Below are 19,935 nucleotides of genomic sequence, written 5' to 3'. Positions count from 1 at the left end.
TGCGCTAGTGACCCCTGGGTTTGGGGTTTAGAATTAATGCACACGTGCATGTGCCCATATGTAAAGTTCAACAACTGCTTTCTAGGCAACCGGCCATGTACACGGCATCTATCCTCATTCACTTAGGTGGGCAGATCTTGAAGAAGGCTGGATTTGGAGCGGGCTGTTCTCTAGGCTGTTCTGTAAGACCAGAAGAGCTAAGAGTACCCTTGACCGCCCTGCTGCATCACTTGGGGTCTCAACCCAGACTTCTGAGGATGCACTGCTAGGGAAGAGGGGTAATTCTGAAGCAAGACCTCCATCTGTGGCTAAGGAGTAAGGCTTTCTGAAAGGTGGATGGAGATTTGCCCAGTGGAGGTCGGAAGAAGCTGGTGCTCCTAGAGAGAAGCATGAACCTGAGGAAGGCAGGCAAGGCCAGATTCTAGAACAGCGTTCTACTGCCCCCAACATCCCACTTAGGAGGGAAGCTCTTCATTTAGGGTTTTCTGTATTTATTCAGTAGAACAAGACTGAGTGTGTATGTGTGTGTTGAGGGAGACTGCAAACCCAGCCACCACCTCGCCACACCCTCCATTCTATCCTGCTGTGATAGGCAGAAAACCAGTTCCCCAAAACATCCATGTCTTAATACCTGGAACCTGTGACTATGTTGTGTTATATGGCAAGAGGGAATTAAGGCCACAGATGGAATTGTTTGCTAATATGCTGACTTTAAAATCGGGAAGTTGTCCTGGTAAGGTCGCAGATGGAATTGTTTGCCAATCTGCTGACTTTAAACCGGGGACGTTATCCTGGATTATCCTGGGGGGGCTGAATGTGATCACAAGGGTGGGGAGGGAGGCAGATGAGGGAGAACCAGAGAGATGGAAGCAAGAGATGGGCTTGGCCTCACAGTTGTTGGCTTTGACGATGGAGGGAGGGTCATGAGCCAAGGAAAGTGGTTGGCCTCTAGAAGCTAAGAAAGGCAAGGAAACAAGATTCTCCTCTAGAGCTTCCAGAAAAGAATGCAGCCTTGCTGACACCTTGATTTTAGCCCAGTGAGACCCCCAGTGGACTTCTACTATACGGAGCTGCAAGATGACAGATTTGTGCTGTGTTAAGCCTCTACATTTGTGGCGATTTATTACAGTGACAGCAGGAAGTAAGGACACCTGGCCACTTGGAGGGGCCACGTGTAGGTGAGATCCCAGCTCCCTGTCAGCATCAACCTCCAGACTTGTGAGGTGATTCCAGTCACTCCCATCTTCAAGTTTCCCAGCTGAGGCCCCAGAGGAGCTGTACCCGCTCTGCTCTGCCCTAATTCCTGACTCACGACATCCAGAAGCATAATAAAATGATCCTTTTTATGCCACTAAGCTTTGGGGTGGTTCGTTAGGCAGCATAGTAACTGGAACGGCGACCTATCCTAGCCTTGAACTTGAACCAGATGCAACTGGGGAAAATTGCACACATTGCTGAACCCAGAGCTCCCATGCCATCATTAGTATTATTTTTAACTGAACCCTGATCCGAACAGAAGGGAACACTGCTGAAATTGAAACTGAACTTGTATATTTTTTCAAGCTGTTGAACTAGAATATTAAAATATTCTTGAGACAGAGACAGTCGCGTAGAGGATTCTACCCAAACGCCTTCACTCTGTCTGTTCTGATTTGCCTACAGCCACATGGTCATGGCAGAACTGAGAGATTCTGAGTCTTTGTAAAGCAGCCGGCTGTGACGCCCTTGGCCCTCTTTACCCTCCTTCAGAGCACACACCCTTGTCAAAGTTTGCTAAATAAAGGAGCTTGAGTTTTCCCACCATCCAAGGACAGGCAGTGTCAGCCTGAACCTGATTACTAGGCGGGGGGGTCCCCCGAGTGGAAGCTTCGTGCCCTTTGGCCGAGAAACTGGAACTTTCCATCCAGGCCAGTGATGCTCAGTATTCAAGCAGCCTGGCTGGGGTGTGTCGAGTTCCAGGTGGCCTTCATCTCCTCTGGATCAGGCCGACACAGTTTGTGGCCCTCTCCCCCTGCAAGGAGAGGAGGGACTCTGAAGAGACTGGGGGCCCCTCGGGAGACATTCATCTTTCCAGAGCTTTATCATTTTTTCCATAACAGTACTCTCGCTTCAAGGTGGAAAGTCCCAGCTGGCGGCTGAGGATACTCTCAATGTGCTTTTGTTTCCCGCCCTGCCCCCAGTCCAGGCAGCGGGGTGCTGGGCAAAGCTACCTCCTCTTTTACACCAGCCTGCTCCAGACTTGCTGTACTGACAGATGGTGTAATGTAGGCAAGCCCTTAACAAACCACAGGACTAGACGTCCCTGGTTCGAATCCTGCCTCTGCTATTTGCTAACTGTGCAACCTTGGTGGGGTACAGAGTCTTTCCGTATTACAGTTCTCCATCTGAAAACTGACATGGTGATAATGCGACCAGTTTTGAGGATTGAATATACAAAGAGCACTTAGAACAGGAGCCAATACATAGTGAGAGCGATGTAATTGCTTGCTGTTATTACATGCCTTTGGACAATTCATCTCCTTTCTCTGGGCCTCAGTTTCCCCAACTGTACAATGAGGACAGTAGTTGCTACCTGACCTGAGTGCAAATCCTGAGAACCCTTTCTAGGACAAATTTCTTGGGTTTTCTTAGCCTCAATCTGTTAATCTGCTCATCAGTTAAATGACATTTATTCTTAATAGATGGGTGTGCTGACAATTAGATGAGAAAATGTGTACCAAGCATGTAGCATGGGGCCTAGCACATAGAAAAAGCTAAAACAGTTAGTAGTTTTTTTTTTTTTTTTTTTTTTTTTTTAATGGATGAGAAAGAACTTTCTAAACTATAATGGGCCATGTTCCTGGGAGGAGTATTGTGGTTTTGTCACGTGCTTTCCCAGCTATGCCTTATTCACAGACTCCTAGAATCAGAGAAGTCAGGATTGGAAGGGCCATTTTGCAGATCTGCTCATCGATCCATTCAACATATATTTTCTGATCACCTATTATGAGCCAGGCACTGTTGTAGGTGCTGGGGAGAGAGCAGCAGCGAGGGTCCTCCCCTCATGGGGCTTTCATTCCTGTGGGGGAGATAGACAGTAAATGGGTGAGTCCATGAATATATGCTACAAGTTCACATTGAATCCCTTTATTTTACAGATGGGAAAACTGAGGCCTAAGAGGGGAAGAGATTTTCCTAAAGTCCTCCAGTGTCATAGCAGGGCAAAAACTTCCAAGCAAGTCTTCACAGTCTCAGAATATCCTACCCTTAACAAGGCCTGGTTTCCCCAAGGTCTTAAGATGTGCTAGTGGGAACCAACATTTACTGAATCGTCAGCTACAGGAACTGTTTGAAGTACTTTACACATCTTAAGTCATTTTTTTAAATTTATATATATATATTTTAAGACTTTACTTATTAGAGAGAGAGAGAGAGAGCAAGCGAGCACGGGGAGGAGGGTGGGGCGGATGAGAGGGAGAGGGAGAAGCGGACTCCCTGCTGAGCAGGGAGCCCAACTCGGGGTTAGATCTCAGGACCCTGAGATTATGACCCGAGCTGAAGGCAGACACCTAACCGACACCTTAAGTCACATTTAATCCTCACAACAACCCTGAGGGAGGGAATTGCCAAGAAGCCTATGCTATAGATAGGGGAGCTAAGAAACAGAGAGATGGAGGATTAAACACAGAGCCTCTGGTTCAGGGCGCATGACCTGCCTCAACCACTGGCAGTCCTGCCGTCCTGGCTGCACAGTCTTCCTTCCCCTTGACCCTGGTCTGCGCTCTTTCCTTCTTCCTTTCCTCCCCTTCCATCCCCAGTCCTGGTCTCAAGGACTTCTTCCACACTCTGAGTAGCCTGGGCTAAGCCCCCCCTTCTCTCTGGTTCTCAGTTTCTCCATTTGTGGATTTTGAGGATTGCGTTGGATTGTCCTCAGGGCCTTCCATGACCGCCCTGATTTTCAGCCCCTTATCAGTTTGTAACCATTTTACGCACTTGTTTTCTAGTCTGCTTTCCCTACCAGATGGGGGGGCTCCAGGGAGCAGCACCCTACTGCCTCTGTTCACTTCTATCTCCCTAGAGCCTGGCTCTGTGCCTTGCACTTAGTAGGCCCTCAATAAATATTTGTGGGTGAAGAAAGGAAGGAATGACAGCGGTTACCTGCAGTTTTCTCAAAACCAGCTCCTGTGCTCTCTCCCTGGCTCCTCTTCCTTTCTCAGCCTGTGGGGCCCCCTCCCTCCCTCCCTCTCACCTCCCAGGGCCGACTCAGGCCCTCCATCCGGCCTGCATTTTTCCGGGTTTGATATCATTTTTTCCACTCTCCGGCTGCTGCCGGAGGCCTCTGCCAACTTTCCACAACTACAGCCCCTCCCCCACGACCGCAGGCCAGAGACAACTTGGGGTGGGGAAGACCCTCCCCCTCCTCCCTCCCCCAGGCTGGAGTTAGGATGGGGAAATAAGTGCCATCAGTGCCCTGCTGGCAAGACTGGGGGCTTGAAGACGCAGGATATGGCCTATCTGTCCAAGCTCCGGTCTTCCTTGCCTCTGTGTTCCTGGTGGCCGAGGCTTGTGGGCAGGCAGCTGGTTGGGGGCAGGGGTGTCAGGCCTCAGGAACATGATGGTCCAAACCATTTGCATCTTGTTCTCCTCTCAAAGCAGTGACACCCCTTTCCCCTTCAGCTGGAAACTCCTGACCTGACCCCTAAGGCCCAGCCCTAGCCCCACAGCCTCAGCCAGGCCGCATGCCTCACTACCTCCTCCTTCTTGCGCAGACAGAGGAGGCTGGGCCCTGGGGTCTAGTCCTCACCCTCCCTGTCTGGGTGACCCTGGGATGCTCCCTTCCCCTCTATGGGCTTCAGTGTCCACATTCAGAAAAATGAATGAGGTGGATTAAATCGGTGTCCATCTTGGGGATTAGTGGATTGACTTTCATGGAGACAAGCATCCCCCTCCACTTTAAATTGTAAGCAAACTTGTGTTTGAAAGTCCCTTTCTCTGGGACTCTATAGTTTTTGTCACATTCTCCAAGAAGATTGTGGATAGGACACAGACTGTAGCCTGACAAGTCGGGGTTGGAATCCTGACAACTTCACTTAAAGTAGTTATATGATCTTGAGTATGAACCTTCACCATCCCGTGCCTCTATTTTTCTAATTAGTACACAGGGTTTGTGAAGATTAATTATTAGTTGTGACAGCTTAAACCACAGCTCCTAACAAACAAGAGCTATTATATTGTGAGGATGAATGCTGAGATTCCTTCCAGATAAGATTTTCTGAATCTATAATCTAAAAAATGGGTTTATGAGAAAATAGGAGGTCATCACACTACTAAATTGTGGTTGTCTGTGCACCACGGGGTCTCCCTCAAAGACCGGCGCCAGGGGCCATGCCCAGTGGTTGGGAGAAGGGCCTGAACACACAACTGGTCCAGTGATTTTATTGACTGACCTTGACCCAGGTCAGCGGGCTAACCCCGTCTGCAGCCAGTGTAGATGGGACAGTGGGAGGTGGAGATGCTTGGAAGAGCCCAAAAGAAGAGGTCTGGGCATTCAGACTGGTCACCCTTCTGGTCTGGTTTATTGTGGGGAGTTGGCCAGAGCCCAGGGACAAGGAAGATTTTTACAAAAAGGCTCGCACTGCGTAAAAAACAACAACAACAACAAACCACACACCCACCCACCCACCCACCCCCACACCCACACCCCCACACACACCCCTACTCTGTGTCCAGGGTGAGCCTTCGGCCCCATAGTCTGTCCACTGCTTCCCGGGGCGGAGAGGTCCCTGAAGCTGCGGCTCCGGGAGATGCTCCGGCCCTGGGGGCAGCAGGCAGGCGCAGCCCGCTGTGCTGACTCCAGGCAACTACGTCGTGGCCCCTCGGTGGCATCGGCGGAGCTCAAATGCAGCCCAGTGTTCCGCCAGCCCCAGGGCGCAGGCGGCTTCAGAGCACGGCCAGGTTGTGGCAAGACTTGGAGCGGGCCTTGAGTGCCCGACGGCGGGTGCTGCGGGGCGTCAGGCGGGCCAGGAGGCGACGAGCCCGCTGGCCGAGGCTCGCCCGCCTTCGCGGCGCGGACGGCTCCCTGGCCGCGCTGTCCCGGCGGCGCAAGCGCAGTTGGCGGACCACGCCCTCGAAGAGCTCGGCCACGTTGTGCTGCAGCGTGGCCGACGTCTCGATGAACTTGCAGTCGAACACCACCGCGCAGGCGCGGCCCTCTGAGGGGCGGGGTCAGGCGGGCCGGGTTGGGGGGAACATAAAGGTGGGAAGAGGTGTGTTGAGTCTCAAGCTAAGCACTTTTTCTTTTGGCCCTACGTTGTGCCGGGCGCCAGGGAACTCCGTGGTAAATGAGACCCGGCCCTGAGGAGTTAGTTCACAGGCTAGGAACTGATACTGGTAGCAGAACGAGGCTGGGAAGACAGAGAGGCTGGAAAGCGGCTTGAATGCCAAGTAAGGGGTCTGAGCTGTGCATCAGGGTTATCTGGGGGAGCTTGTTAAAATGCGGATTCCTGAGCCCACCAATAAAGAATCTGATTGGGTAGGTTTGGGACGAGGTCTGTGAAGCAGCATTTTAACAAAATCTCCTGGGGATTATGTTGGGGAGTTTGGGGCTGTCTGCTCACGAAGCACATGGTCTTCCATCTTTAGGAAGCCACTTGGGCTGGGAGAAAGGGGCCTGAGTTCCTGTCCTTGGTGGCTGGTGACCCCGTGGAACTGGCTCACCCTCTCTGGCTCTCAGTTTCCATAATTTTTAGCTTTTGCCCTGTGAGAAGGGCCATTTTGAGATCTTTACGGGTCCCACACGATATTACCAAACATATTGAAATTTTCTCTATACCACTTTACATGCAAATTATATATAACTAAACGTTTTGGTTTGCAGTTGTCAGCTGCCACAATATTGTGTTTGTAGATGATTAAAGCTTTGTGAAATTTTAATTTGCAATTTTCTCACTGTGTTTTGGAGCTAATAATTGTTTCAGATCCCAAATGCAAGCCCTTGGAAAGCTTGTGGGCCTATCATGTCCATTGGATAAAGTGTCTCTGACTGAGGGCATGGGAGAGCCATACGGGAATTTTTAAGCAAAGTAGTGACAAGGTCAGATCTGGTTTTGGAAAACTCTGACAGCTGGCAAGGAGAACTGGTTCAATGGGGAGAGAGAAGTACAGGGGCTGGCCCAGGTTAAGGTGGAGATGCCAGGATGGGGCAGAGGTTGTGGGTATAGTGGAAAGGGAACGTGGGGTTAAGGGAGGTGGACCTGACAGGATTTGGGGACTGGTTTGGGGGAGTGGGATTGGGGGGAGTGGGAGAGGAAGCAAGAACAGTTCCTAGCTTTCAGGCTTAGGCGTGTACATGTGCGATGGGGGCGGTGGTGGGGTGACAGTCCCTGAGATGGAGAGCACTGGAGGAGGAGCAGTGATAGCAGGCTGAGAGGAAGCTGGAGGAGGAGGGTGGAGTAGAGGGCTCACCTTCCACGGAGACTTCCCGGCAGCGTGCCAGGTCGGCCTTGTTACCCACCAGGATGATGGGCACGTGGTCCGCCTGATGCGTGCGCCGCAGCTGAATGCGGAGCTCAGAGGCACTCTCGAAGCTGCCTCTGTCTGCGATGGAGTACACAATGACATAGGCACTGCCCGCCTGCAGGCACGAATCCTGGCTCCAGCCTCCATCCTGCAACAGAGTGGCCCCAGGCCCATTCTGCAAGGGTACCGACCTCTCAGCCAGAGGGCCCTGGCTGAGAAAGCTGGGGCTGGGATGGTCTGATTGGGAGTGCTGGGGCTGAGGCTTACACTTTGGACAGGTTTGGGGGACAAATTCTGCCATTATTCTCTGTGTCGCCTTGGGTAAACCACCAATCCTCTCTGAGCCTTAGTTTCTCTGTGTGGAAAACTGGGCTAATAACACCTCACTACGTTTTCTCATTTGTCGATTGCTTCCGTAGGCCAGGCACTGAGACAAAGATTTCTTTGGTTCCCCTTCCTGCTAAGGAGGGTTCAGCTCTTTGGTTTCTGATCAGTCAGTCTTGCTAGAGAGTCCTTGTGGCCTTCTGCAGTCCAATTAAGAGACAAAAGGGGGGCTTCTGGGTGGCTCGGTTGGTTAAGCATCTGACTGTGGGTTTTGGCTCAGGTCATGGTCTCAGGGTTATGGGATCAAGCCCGGCATCCGGCTCCGCGCTCAGGGTGGAGTCCGCTTGAGATTCACTCTCTCCCTTCCCCTCTGCCCCTCCCCCACTCACTACGTCTCTAAATAAGCAGACAAACAAACAAAAAAACAAACAAAAAAAGTCTTTCAAAAAGAGAGACGAAGGGAAGGGAGAGAAGTGAGAAGGGAGGCTGACTTCAAGGGGAGGCATTTTCCAGGCCAGCGGTGAAGAGAGAAGTAAAAAGGAGCAACTGTGGAGTGTAAGGGAATGGGTGGGAGAGGCAGGGGCATTTTAAGAAGCAGAGTCCTTGCAAGTTGTTTGACAAGGAAGGGAAGGACTGGAGAACTTTTGATATGCCATTCTGGGTGGTGATCTCTTGTCAGGGATAACACTCTGAGACTGGACCATCTGGGTAATAACTTTGTAAGTGTTTAGTAAGACACCGTTCCTATCTTCCAAAAGCTCATGGTCTGGAAGGGACGCTGTGAAAGTCAAGAGTTCTGATGCCCTGTGATAAGTACCATGAAGAGGCAGGAGCACGTGGCTGGAGGAGCCATGGGGGAAGAGGAGAGGAGGTCAGAAGAATTCAACCTGGCAGAGTGTCGGGAGGGCTTAAGAGTGGACTGGCGAGTGGGGTTTGAGAGGATGAACGGGAGAGGAGAGAAGGCCAGGGGTAGGAAATACTGAGTGCGGTGGAGGCATTGGTTTTGAGGGGGGAAGAAGCCAGAAGAATTTTCTGATAACCCAATAGGACAGATGAATAGGAAGGCCTCAGATCCATGGTCAACACACTGTCAAAGGAATTAAGTTCTCAACAGCCATACTGATCCTTCCCCAGGCTGAATAACCATGGGCTGAGTCAGACGGATGTGAGTTCTTAACCTTACCATGAACAGGTTCCTTCCTCCCTCTGGGTCTCAGTTTCCCCATCTGTAGAATGAAAGTGTGGGGCTTGAGCATTCAGTCATTTATTGCACAAATGTTTATGAAGGATTTGCTATGTGTTAGGATCACAGAAACCAGTTGGAACATGGATTGGTGGGTAAGACCCCTTGGGGGTGCGACTAGAAATATAGGTTACAGGACCCCATTTTTGTAGGTTCTCATTCATTAGGTCTGGGGTGAGACCTGAGAATTTAATTTTTTAAAAGATTATTTATTTATGTGGAAGACAGAGAGAGAAAGGGAGAGCATGCAAGTAGGGGGAGGGGCAGAGGGAGAGAGAGAGAAAGAATCTCCAGCAGACTCCCCGCTGAGCATGGAGCCCTATGTGGGGTTCCATCTCACGACCCATGAGATCATGATCTGAGCCAAAATTAAGAGTCTGGTGCCTAACTGACTGAGCCACCCAGGTGCCCCAGAGATTTGACTTTTTATACTCTCTAGGTGACCCTGATGGTCAGGCCAGCTAGGGAGCTATGGCGTGAGCCAAAGGGCCACCCAATTCTGGCAGGTCCTGCCTCTCTGACATCAGAGGGCACCATCTATTGAAAGGATGGATGTTTATTCCGGATGCAGCTACTGTGTGGACCCTCTGTGGAAACTGCCTCCACCATCACTAGCCAGCGAAACTGGTTCAGTCTCCCCATTTTACTTGTAGGAAAACCAAGGGCCAAAGGAGAAGAGAAAACATTCTCAAGGCCATACAGCCAGCTGGGCACAGAATTCCAGTTCCAGTGCTCTTCTTCCTGGTCTCCCAAATGGGACACCCAGGCTGATCACTTTTCTTAATTCACTAGACTTTGCCCCACAGGACTTTCAACTGCATTCAAAAAGTGCTCCCTCCTCCCCCCCCAGCCTGTGAGCTTCATGAGGCCAAGGGACACGTCTGTCTTACTCACTGCTGGGTCCTCAGTGTCCTTGCCCATGATACATACCCAGCCTGTGTTTCTTAGTGAATGCATGAGCGAAGGAGTGAAACCCCAGCTGAAGGCTTGGAAGGTGATGTTCCCAGCGGGGCTGGAGAGGGACAGTCCTAGTGCATAAGAGTACAGGCTCGGGGGCTTATAGATCTGTGTTTGAATCCCACTTGCTCTCTGAGAACTTTGGACGCATTACTGAACCTCTCTGAGCTTCGATTTCCTCATCAGTAGGATGGGAATCAGAATACTCACCTAGGGTATTTGTTTTGACTGAACGTCATAATGTATATCCAGTGCTTAGCACGGGGGCTGACCCTTGGGAAGAGGGTGCTCCGCAAATGCCAGCTGCTGCTAGGAAGGCCACCATCATCATCATCATGCTCATTTGGAGCTGGGTGCGTTTCATCCTTGCGGAAAGGAATTGGCCACTTAGCTCCTTCGTCCCTATCCTTTCCTCCTATCACTGGGGCTGTCAGCCATTCTTGCCAATCACCCGACGGTACCCTCCTAAGCCCCACCCTGTGGGCGGGGCCTCCCTGCAAGTTAGGGGCGGGGCCTACCCCTTCTTGAGATAGGCTCCCAGGTGATTTTTACATCCTTCTCTCTGCTTGGTTGTATTTCTTCAAAGTTCTACAATGGGCATGTATTATCTGTATAGCAAGAAAAAATAAAACTCAAACAAGGTAAGAAAAGCATATCCCTGTCTGTTGCTTTTTTCCTGCTCTGGAACGGGGTAGGAAAGGACATCCTTTGGTTTCCTTCTTTACTAGCTACCAAGTTATGAGGAATGAGAATGATCGTTATTTACATTTCTTCACCTCTGTCCAGCATTGTTTCATGCTCCAAACTGTACTCACCACTGTGAAATTGTGTAAGAACTTTAAAAAACCAGCTGGTAAGGAAGGCAGGAATGAATAACTCATTTATCAGGTGAGAAAACTGAGGTCAGCTCAGGGCACAAAGCCATGCAACTGGTAAAGAAGAGAAAGGGGAGTTTACCCTCAGGCATTCTGGTGCTAAATGCAGTGTTCCTTCCTCTGCACAGTGTGCGTGGGGAGCGGGCAGTGGGATGAGGGTGCTGAGGACGAGGTGGAAGTTTACAGGGGGAGAAGCACGCCCTGGGGTGGCTGCAGAGGGGATCAGTGGAGTGGGAAAAGGACTCGGGGTCATGAAGTTCTTCTGCCTTCACTTGCAAAGGCTTCTTGGGAGCTGTGGGTTTTAGGGGCTGCTGAGGATGGCCTCTGCCATGTCCCTGCTGTGTCATGTCCTAGGAGGGGACAGGGGTCTGGTACCAGGCTCAGCACCCCTTCCCCCAGTCCTGGGTGCTGTGCCATACCCGTTTCTCAGCCTCCCAGGTGTCCATGACCACCAGCGTGGTATCCTCACCATCCACCGTGAGGGTCCTCTCGTACACATCTTCTGCAACCAAGGAAAGAGCCAGATCTCAGGGAAGGGGGGTAGGCATGGGGAGGGCATGGCCCCCCTAGTCTCCTTTCTGGTCACAGCACTCCCTCCACTTGTGCGGGAAGTGCTCGCCACACTTGTTTGATGTCTGTCTCTCCTGATAGGTCAAGAGCTCCATGAGGAGCCCATGTCTCCCCAGCTGCCAGCATCGTATCTGGCACATAGCAGGTGCTGAGAAAGCTTTTGCTAGTTTGGTTGATCAATGAGTGTGGGATGGTGGGGTTAAAGCTGGGCTGGGAATTCTCCCAGTCCCGCTCTGGCCCTGACTTAGTGTATGCTTTGGGCAGGTCATATTACCCTCTTCAGGCCTCAGTCCCCCACCTGTCATACCTACAGGTGCACACATGTACACGTCTCATCTAGGGTTCTCACACCCAAGGCTAGAGAAGGGGCCTGGCCAGAGTGTCCCCATTTTCTCTTTGCTTTTAAACAACCTCCCTCTGCACTCATCCTGTGTCCTCTCAGCTGGTCCTGTAGGAACCCATCTTCATTTCCTCTGTCCTGTCCCTGTCTCCCCTCCTCCTGGGGCCCACCGACCCTCTTGGCTCACTGCATCTCTCGGGAATAAGGGAACCTGGGGAATCTCCATTTGGGGCAGGATCTTACTTTTGCTGCAGGTCGTGGTGGCCATGGATGGTTGTCTGTGGAGCTAGGAATATCTGAGAGTCAGGGGAAGTTGGGGCTGGGAGTTTCTGAGCGGGGTGGGAGCCTACCATTTTTTTTCCATTTGAGACTCATAGAACTCAGAATTGCTTCCCTTATGACATGGAAATTAATCATACACCTCTCACCCATGAGAAATTGGCAACCTTCTCACTATTTAAGTCATCTCCATCCTGTAGACCATTGTGCGGGCTGTGCCCTGCACCACTCTCGGGGTGGGGGGGAGGCATCGTTCACTTCATAGTCTATGTGAATGATGCCCTTTAGAGTTGAGCAGTGTGTGAGTTGCACAACTCTTCTTAGCAGCCTTGTGCCCCTGATGACAAGGCTTTCCCTCCTTTGGCCACATCCCACCCCAGCTCACAGGGTCCCTACCTCCCAGCTGTTCATGGAGGTCCCGCTCTTGCTTCCCTGCAAAGAGGCTGGCCAGGCTGGTCTTCCCTACGCCAGGATCTCCCAGCAGTACCACGCGGTAGAGGGCCTCCCAGGAGCCTTCAGAGTCACTGGATTCAGAGGACCAGCCACTGGGGGCAGGCGAAGGTTGCCGAGTGGGAGGATTGAGTGAGGCAGACTGGCCCAGCCGGGGATGCTGGGGTTTTGCAGAAGGTGTTGTACACAGGAGGCCAGGCTGGTGGCCCCGGGGGGACAGGGGCAGTGGAGTGCTGGCTCGCCGGCGCAGGGGGGTCTTTGCTTCTTGCTGGGTGTTTAGTGTCATCCTTGGGGGGGAGGGGCTTTGCTCCTTCCTTCCTTCTGTAAGCATGAAGCCAGGGTGGGCAGTGAGCCAGGCACTGTGAGCCCCTTCTGCAGGGTCCAGATGAGTTTCTGAGAGGACTTCCTCCAAAGCCTTCTCTTGTTCAAATGACGGGAGGAGGCGCCTCAGCTCCTTGGGATGGGGGCTTCCTGGCGTCGGGGCCAGAGTAAACCTGGGTCAGGCTGGGAGGGGTGAGTAGGCAAGCTGTGAGCACACGCGTGCACACCCACAGGTCGCTTCCTCTGCCTCGAGGATGACCCAATACCCCAGGACACAGAGACAAGAGACAGACAGAGGGGCCGCGGCAAGGGGGCATGTCCATGCAAGCACGCGCCCACCCGCGTACACAGACGTGCCCCTCCCATTTGGAACAAGGGACCCGCGTTCTGAAAGGAGCCTAATTCCCGGGTTCCCCCCCCTTCCCCACAGCTCTCTTCCCCAAGGTTCAGATCGGGGCTGGAGGGTTGAGGGCCCCTGGGGGGTTCACTTCCGCTGCCCCATCTCCTTGAGGGCTGAGGAAGAGGCAGGACGGAGTGGGTTGGTATTCCGAAGGCCGAGGGGAGTCTGGGGGTTCCCTCGGCTGTAACCCGAGCGCCCTGGTGCCTTGGGAACGGCGTGTCCGGCCCGCCCCCTACGTGAAAAATTCAGGAGAGGCTGGCGCGACGGCCTCCAGCGGCTGTTGGGGGGCTGGGGTTTCGAGGCAGAGAGCCCCAGTTTTGGTGACAGGACAGGGTCCCGGCGGGGGGGGGGGCGGGGAAGGGACCTACAGGACCCGGGGGCGCATGTCCCATTCCGAGTCTGAGTCCGAGCTTTCCCCCGCCCCGGGTCCTGAGTGTGAGTCCCCCGATCCCGGGAGGGCTCCTCGTCCGAGGCTATCCAACCCACCAGGCCCCAGGCCGGAGGACCCTCACCCGGGACGCGGGTTCGAGGCCTCTCCCGCCCCTCCCTGCACCGCAGATCCCCCCGTGCAGGCGCCTGGCGAACTCCGCTCCAACTTCACTAAGTTGGCGGCGGGCTGCGCGGGCCTTTACCTCGCGTGGGGAGGGGTCCAGGGTCCCCGGCGGCCGCTGCAGCTGCCGGGTGCTCCAGGCTGCACCACCGCCTCCGCGCGCAGCCCCTCGGGCCAGTCCCGCCCAGCCGCCCGGGCAGGGGGAGGAGCCGCGACCCCGCCCCGTCCAGCCCCGCCCCATCAGGGCAGCCCCGGGGTCCCCGCCCCGAGGCCTCAGCCGCCCAACGACTTTCCGCAGAGCTCAGTTGACCCACTGTCGCAAGGCCTTCGCCTGGGGTGGTGGTGGCAGTGTCGGGGTCGGGGCGGGGGGGGGGCGGGGAGAGGAAAGAAGGGATTCCTGAATTCCTGGGTCTGGATCCCCTCTGCATCCACGCAGGCAACGGGGCGCACCAATTTCAGCCCTCGCAGAATCCACCTGGGGAGCTGGTTGAATGTTGATTCCCAGGGGCCACCCTCCAAGAGAGGCGGATTCTGCCGTTCTGGGGGAGGGCTTCAGGAATCTGCATTTTAAACAAATGCCCATTGATCTTGCAGAGTCCATGGACCCCACTTTGAGAAGCTCAGGTCTGGATGGAGAATTAATTTTGGGACGTGGCTCCACCTAGGAGGGAGCCTAGGAAGTCTGCACCGAAGACTTCTTAATATTTGATATTGGCATTCCATTCGTTCATTCACCAAATTCTTGGTTAAGCGCTCTTTATGCAGGGGGCCGTCCTGTGCGGGGAGAATGGCTGTGCCCTCTCTGATGAATATTTACTAGGTGTTTGGGCTGTGGCTGGTTTGATTTGAGCACTTCGCCTGGATTATTAGCTCATTTAATCCCGTCACCACACTGACGCTTATCTGGGTCTGCGACTCAGGATTCTGCCTCTCAGCCAACTGTCCCTTTCCATCACTGACCATGGCTTAAAAAAAAAAAATCTTCCTAGGCCCTTGGAGGAGAGACACACTGTGATCCTGGTGGAGTAGGGCAGTTGGCTGTAGGGAACCGGCGATTTTGGCCATCCAAGGGGCCAGGATCCAGGGTCTTTGAGCAGGGTGCTTCCTTTGAGGTCTTGAGGGACTGGGGCGGGTTTGTATGTGGGCTCTTGCAGACCAGGCTGTACCTGTGGGTGGGGTTTATGGTCATGGCTGAGGGGGTCCAGGTGTCCAGCTCAGACCAACTCCCACAGCAGTTTGTAGATTAGCTCAGCCCCCGCAGCGCTCGGGACAGACGCTGAACCCCCTCACGCCTGGCCTCCTTCTGTGGTTTGGCCTTTTGGGCATCTCTTTCCTACCCACAAGACAGGCTGTGACTGGGGTCTGTCGCACATTGTCTGGGAGTGAGGCAACTTAGCTTCCAGTCCCAGCTCTGCGGCTCAGTGGCTGTATGGTTGACCAGTTCCCCACACAGCTGGCGGGGATCCAGCTACATCCTTGAGATCACAGAGCCTCAGCCTCCCACTCAGGTCTCCCGCTGCCCACACTCCAGCCTTGATCTGCAGCCTGATAAAGCCTGGGCCGCAGGCAGCAGCGCTCAGTATGCCTGGCTCCTCTGGTGTTCTCGCCAGTGACCTCCGCAGAAGCCCTGTGGCCATGACCCAACTGCTTCTGCTCATTGTGGCTCTCCTGGCCCTGGGTCATTTGCCTCCAGGTAACTGACTTGCTGGGCCCCTTAGGGCAACTTCCTAAATCAGTCTGTTCCTCAGTTTCTTAATCTTTAAAATGGGGTTCACTCAACACATATTTTTTGAAAAATATTTACTGTGAGCCGGCACCATGACCACTGCTGGGGATCCAGCAGGGAAAGAAAACCAGGCCCATCCTTTCATGGTGCTGATGTTTTAGACAGAAAGAACCAAATAAACACATAATATGTCAGGTGGTGATAAGTGCTTAGAAGAATAGAAGCAGGACCAGGGGTCGGTGTGGTATGTGCATGTGGGGGGTGGGTGGGGAGCTGATGGGGATGGTCAGGGGAGGCCCTGTGTGAGTTGTTTTTGAAGTTATTATTTTGAACAACTTGAAATTTACATGAAAGTAGAGAGAATAATATAAGGAACAAGGTGAGTTTTTTTTTAAACATTTTATTGTAGAAAAATGTAAATTTATGCAAGCATAGAGAATAATGTAATGAAAGTTTTTTAAAAAGACCTTTTTAATTTAAGAAAACGCCAAATGTAAATTAAAAAATAGTATGAAAAACCCCCGTGTACCTTCACCCAATCTCAACAATCGTCGACTTGAACCAGTCTTGTTTTAGGGAACTATCGCGAAGTCGGTCTCGGGTATCTTAACCATTTTGTGTAAGGTCGGTTTGAGCAGAGATATGCCTACAGCGAGAATACTAAGACCTTCACAAGCACCAGGAGGCAGGAGGATGACCGATGTGTCTGAGGAGCAGTGGGGAGGCCAGTGCGGCTGGGGTGGGGGTGCACCAGGAGAGAAGATGAAGTCGAAGAGATGAGGGCAGTGGGGATACAGATCACGTAGGAGACAATAGCAACTCTGGGTCTCAGGGTCATTGGAAGGTCGAAATGTGATGCTGTGTTAGGAGTAGTCGTAGGAACTGCCCTCACCTGGGAGTCAGGGTCTTGGGTTCTGGTTCCAGAACTCACCACTTCCTCACTAGGGGAAGTGGGATAAGTCGCTTCCTTTCTCAATCTATAAAAGGAGAGGTTTGGCCATGACTGAGCCCTCGTTGCTCCACGTTCTACGCTGTCATTCCAATAATCTCACTTTCCTTTTACTGAGTATTTACTATGTGCCAGGCACTGTGCTAGAATGATTAAGGCCTGCATGATTGCCCCCTGAAAGGGAGTTATAATGAGGAATCTGAGGCCAAGGTCACTCAGCTGGGAAATGGCAGAGCTGGGATTTGGACAAAGGGGGTCTGAGCTGGGTTCACACCATGCTGCCTTCTTCCGAGTGTGGATCCTTCGCCGTGTAGAGATTTTGAGCCTAGTCTGTCTCATTCTAAGATTCCCTACCTTGGCGGGATGGAAGGTTGGCTGGTTGACAGGGCAGAATAACACCCATGGGTTGGTCCATGTGAGGGTTCCATGGGATCTCTCTCTCTCTGTCTTTTTTTTTAAAGGAATTATTTATTTATTTTAGAGAGAGAGCAAGAGAGCATGGGGGGCAGAGGGAGAGGCAGAGAGAGAACCCCAAGCAGACTTCCCTCTGAGCCCGGAGCCAGATGCAGGGATCATGACCTGAGCCAAAAATCAAGAGTCGGATGCCCAACTGATGGAGTCACCCAGGCGTCCCCACGGGATCTCTTTTAATCCAGGGAGAGGGGGGGAAGCCTTTCCCCTCAACCTCCCACTCAGCCCCAGCTGCTCTCTGCCTATCTGGGTCACCTGTCTAGAAAGAATGCTATAGCAGACAGGCCTGCCTGAGTGGCCTCTCTCCTCACGTTTGCACACCTGCCCTAATTGGCCATCACCACATCCTGATGGTTTCCTTCCGGGCGCTTACCACAACTCTACTAATTGTATTTATTTCCTAGGGTTGTAAGTGCCTTTCCTTCTGGAAGCTCCTTGAGGGCATGGACCTTGGCCCATCTTGTTCATTGTGGTATTCCCAATGTCCCGTGTTTGTTGAATGAATGAACGAAGGAGATGCCTCATGCTGTGACCGAAGACCCTTAGAGGGGGTACAGGACCTGTTCCTCCAAAGCCCTACTTTTCCATGGCCCCTGGCTAGAAATTCCTGCACTTACATCAGACAGGTCCCTGTGGGTGCCATGCAGTTTATGTCATGGTTATGAGTGTGGACTTTAAAGCCCAATTACCTGGGTTTGAATCCTGGTTATGCTCCTTAATGACTCTGTAATCTTGGGCAAGCTTGTTAACCTTTCCGTGCCTCAGTTTCCTTATCTTGTATTATGGGGATCATAATAAGACCAACTATAATTGTACAGTGTTGTGATGAAAAGTGCTTAGAGTGTACCTGAGCAGGGGGTGAGCTAACCTGGACAAGAAATTAGTTTCTAGGGGCGCCTGGGTGTCTCAGTCGGTTAAGCATCTAACTCTTGATTCTGGCTCAGGTCGTGATCTCTGGGTTGTAACATCGAGCCCCATGTCGGGCTGCAAGCTCAGTGGGGAGTCTGCTTGAGAGTCTCTCTCCGTCTCCCTCTGCCCCTCCCCTCACTTGCTCTCTAAATAAATTAAAAAAAAATCAAAAAAAGGAAATTAATTTTTAATTTATAACCAGTGGTCTAACCTGTGACCTGTGGGCTAACCTGGACTGGAATCTGTGGGCTCATTTGTAACTAGATGTCTCACCTGTGACTAGGGGTCTAGTCTGTTCCATGTAGTCTAACCCCTTGACCTGTGGTCAGAGTTCATGTCCTGTGGCCTAAGTTATCACCTGTGGGCTGTTGTATGACCAGTCATCCAACCAATGACCAGAATGCTAACAAAAGACCAGACCTGGGCTCTGATGTGGGTCCTGTGGCCTAACTTGGGGTCAGTGGTTTTATCTGTGACCCGTGGCCTGTGCCTTGATGTACGGTCAGAGCTGGGAACAGCGGTCTAACCTGCAACCCATGGGCTGCTCTGTGACCTGTGGTCTTCCTCTGCGTAGGGAGAAGTGAATTTAAGCGGTGCTGGAAGGGCCAGGGGGCCTGCCGGACTTACTGTTCGAGGCAAGAGACCTACATGCACATGTGCCCAGATGCCTCCCTGTGTTGCCTCGCCTACGGAGCCAGACCTCTGGCCTCTAAGCCTGAATAAATATGTGTAGCGGGTCCTGGGGCTGGCACGCCTGCTCTCCAATAAACACCTGCCGCCACCTGTCTCCTCTTGCTGTTTGCTCAGCCCCGGGCGGGGTGTGGGGGTGGACCAGGTCCTGGTATGGGAGGGATGGAAGGATGGCTGGTGAAGGGAGGTGAGGTGCCCGGGCCGAGTGGGTATTAATGACCTCAGTAAATGGCTCCAGCCTGCCTATAATATCCTGTCTGCTCTCTCCAACTCCAGAAAAATTACTCGATCTCCGTAAGCATCCTGGGTCTTCTCATCCATAAAACGGGGATAAATTATAATATTAGGAGATTTGGACTTTATAGAAGGGATGCAAAAAGGAGGTTAGAGTTAATCGTAACAATATGAGTTAATAATAATAATGAGTTAATTATAGTGAGGATTAATAATGGTAGAGGTAATATACTTTGGCATTTTGAAAGGCAGGCCCTCGAGAGTGGCAGGATTTCTCTAGGTTCCTTTATCTCCTATTTTAGCATTGCAAGGGCCTGCCCAGGTGGAAATGACCACAGGATTTCATGAAAGCAGTTTTCACGTACACAGGGAAAGCAGAGAGAGGAGAAGTGGGCCTCGGCCAGGCTCAGGGAACTGTGGGCAAGGGAAGGCAGGGAGAAAACGTGAGCCGAGTCAGGGAGGTAGGCGGACAGACTGACATTGCAATCACGGGGCATCAGGACTGGTCTGGCTGAACACAGAGGTGGCTCAATCTGCAGGGGATTATCTGGGGTTAGGCGGCAACCACATCAGGGCGGACATCTTGGGATCCTGTTGGGTCCCATATGGCTACCAAAACTTCAGGCACCATGTCATTGTTTAAAGCAGGAAGCAGGGGGAGGGTTGGATTGAGCTAGACTTTCACTTTTACCAGGAAAGCAAACACTGTCCCTGGAAAACCCCTCCGCAGACTTCTGCCTCCTTCTCACGCGCCAGAGCTGTGTCCCATGGCTACGGCTGCTCCCGGTGGTGTCTCGGGGAGGCTGGGGAGAAGGTATTTGCCTGGATAGTAGACGGACCTGGGGCTGGGGGAAGGGGGGGGGAGACCCCTACTGTTGACCCGCCTTGTCCTGGGGCAGAGCCCAGAAAGGGGCAGGCACGGTCAACAAGTACAGAGGGGCTCTTATCCACTGTCCTTTGAGACTTTTCAGAGAAGTTCAGGGTGGTCTTGGAGTAAGAGAAAGGACCCTGCTTGGCCGGGCTAAGAAGAGTGGTGTTATTCAAAATACTTAACAGGCCGATGAGCCTCAGGGCTGGGGCAGAGACTAGCTGCTGTGTTAACCCTTTAGTTTCTGCTACAAGAGGGACCTGGGAACGTGCCAGAGGCAGC

General features: G+C 52.5%; 2 protein-coding genes across 2 annotated transcripts; one reads left to right on the top strand and one right to left on the bottom strand.

Moving 5' to 3' along the window:
• Positions 1-2,463: 2,463 nt before the first annotated feature.
• REM1 (RRAD and GEM like GTPase 1) lies at positions 2,464-13,988 on the bottom strand. Its single transcript, XM_040638118.1, has 6 exons — positions 13,889-13,988; positions 12,482-13,039; positions 11,316-11,398; positions 7,444-7,645; positions 5,693-6,191; positions 2,464-3,058 (listed from the first exon to the last, which is right to left on the bottom strand). Exons 2-5 carry the CDS (start codon positions 12,864-12,866, stop codon positions 5,920-5,922), a joined length of 942 nt encoding a protein of 313 aa, XP_040494052.1. The 5' UTR covers positions 12,867-13,039; positions 13,889-13,988; the 3' UTR covers positions 2,464-3,058; positions 5,693-5,919.
• A 1,453-nt stretch (positions 13,989-15,441) lies between these two features.
• On the top strand, positions 15,442-18,595 carry DEFB124 (defensin beta 124). The gene is made up of 2 exons (XM_040637835.1): positions 15,442-15,499; positions 18,436-18,595. The coding sequence occupies exons 1-2, from the start codon at positions 15,442-15,444 to the stop codon at positions 18,582-18,584; spliced, it is 207 nt and encodes a 68-aa protein (XP_040493769.1). The 3' UTR covers positions 18,585-18,595.
• The last annotated feature ends 1,340 nt before the right edge of the window (positions 18,596-19,935 follow it).

Source organism: Ursus maritimus, unplaced genomic scaffold, assembly GCF_017311325.1.
Source record: "Ursus maritimus isolate PB19 unplaced genomic scaffold, ASM1731132v1 scaffold_22, whole genome shotgun sequence".
Taxonomy (NCBI): Eukaryota; Metazoa; Chordata; class Mammalia; order Carnivora; family Ursidae; genus Ursus; species Ursus maritimus.
Note: the sequence above shows the minus strand (reverse complement) of the source record. Positions and strands in the feature narration are given on the sequence as shown.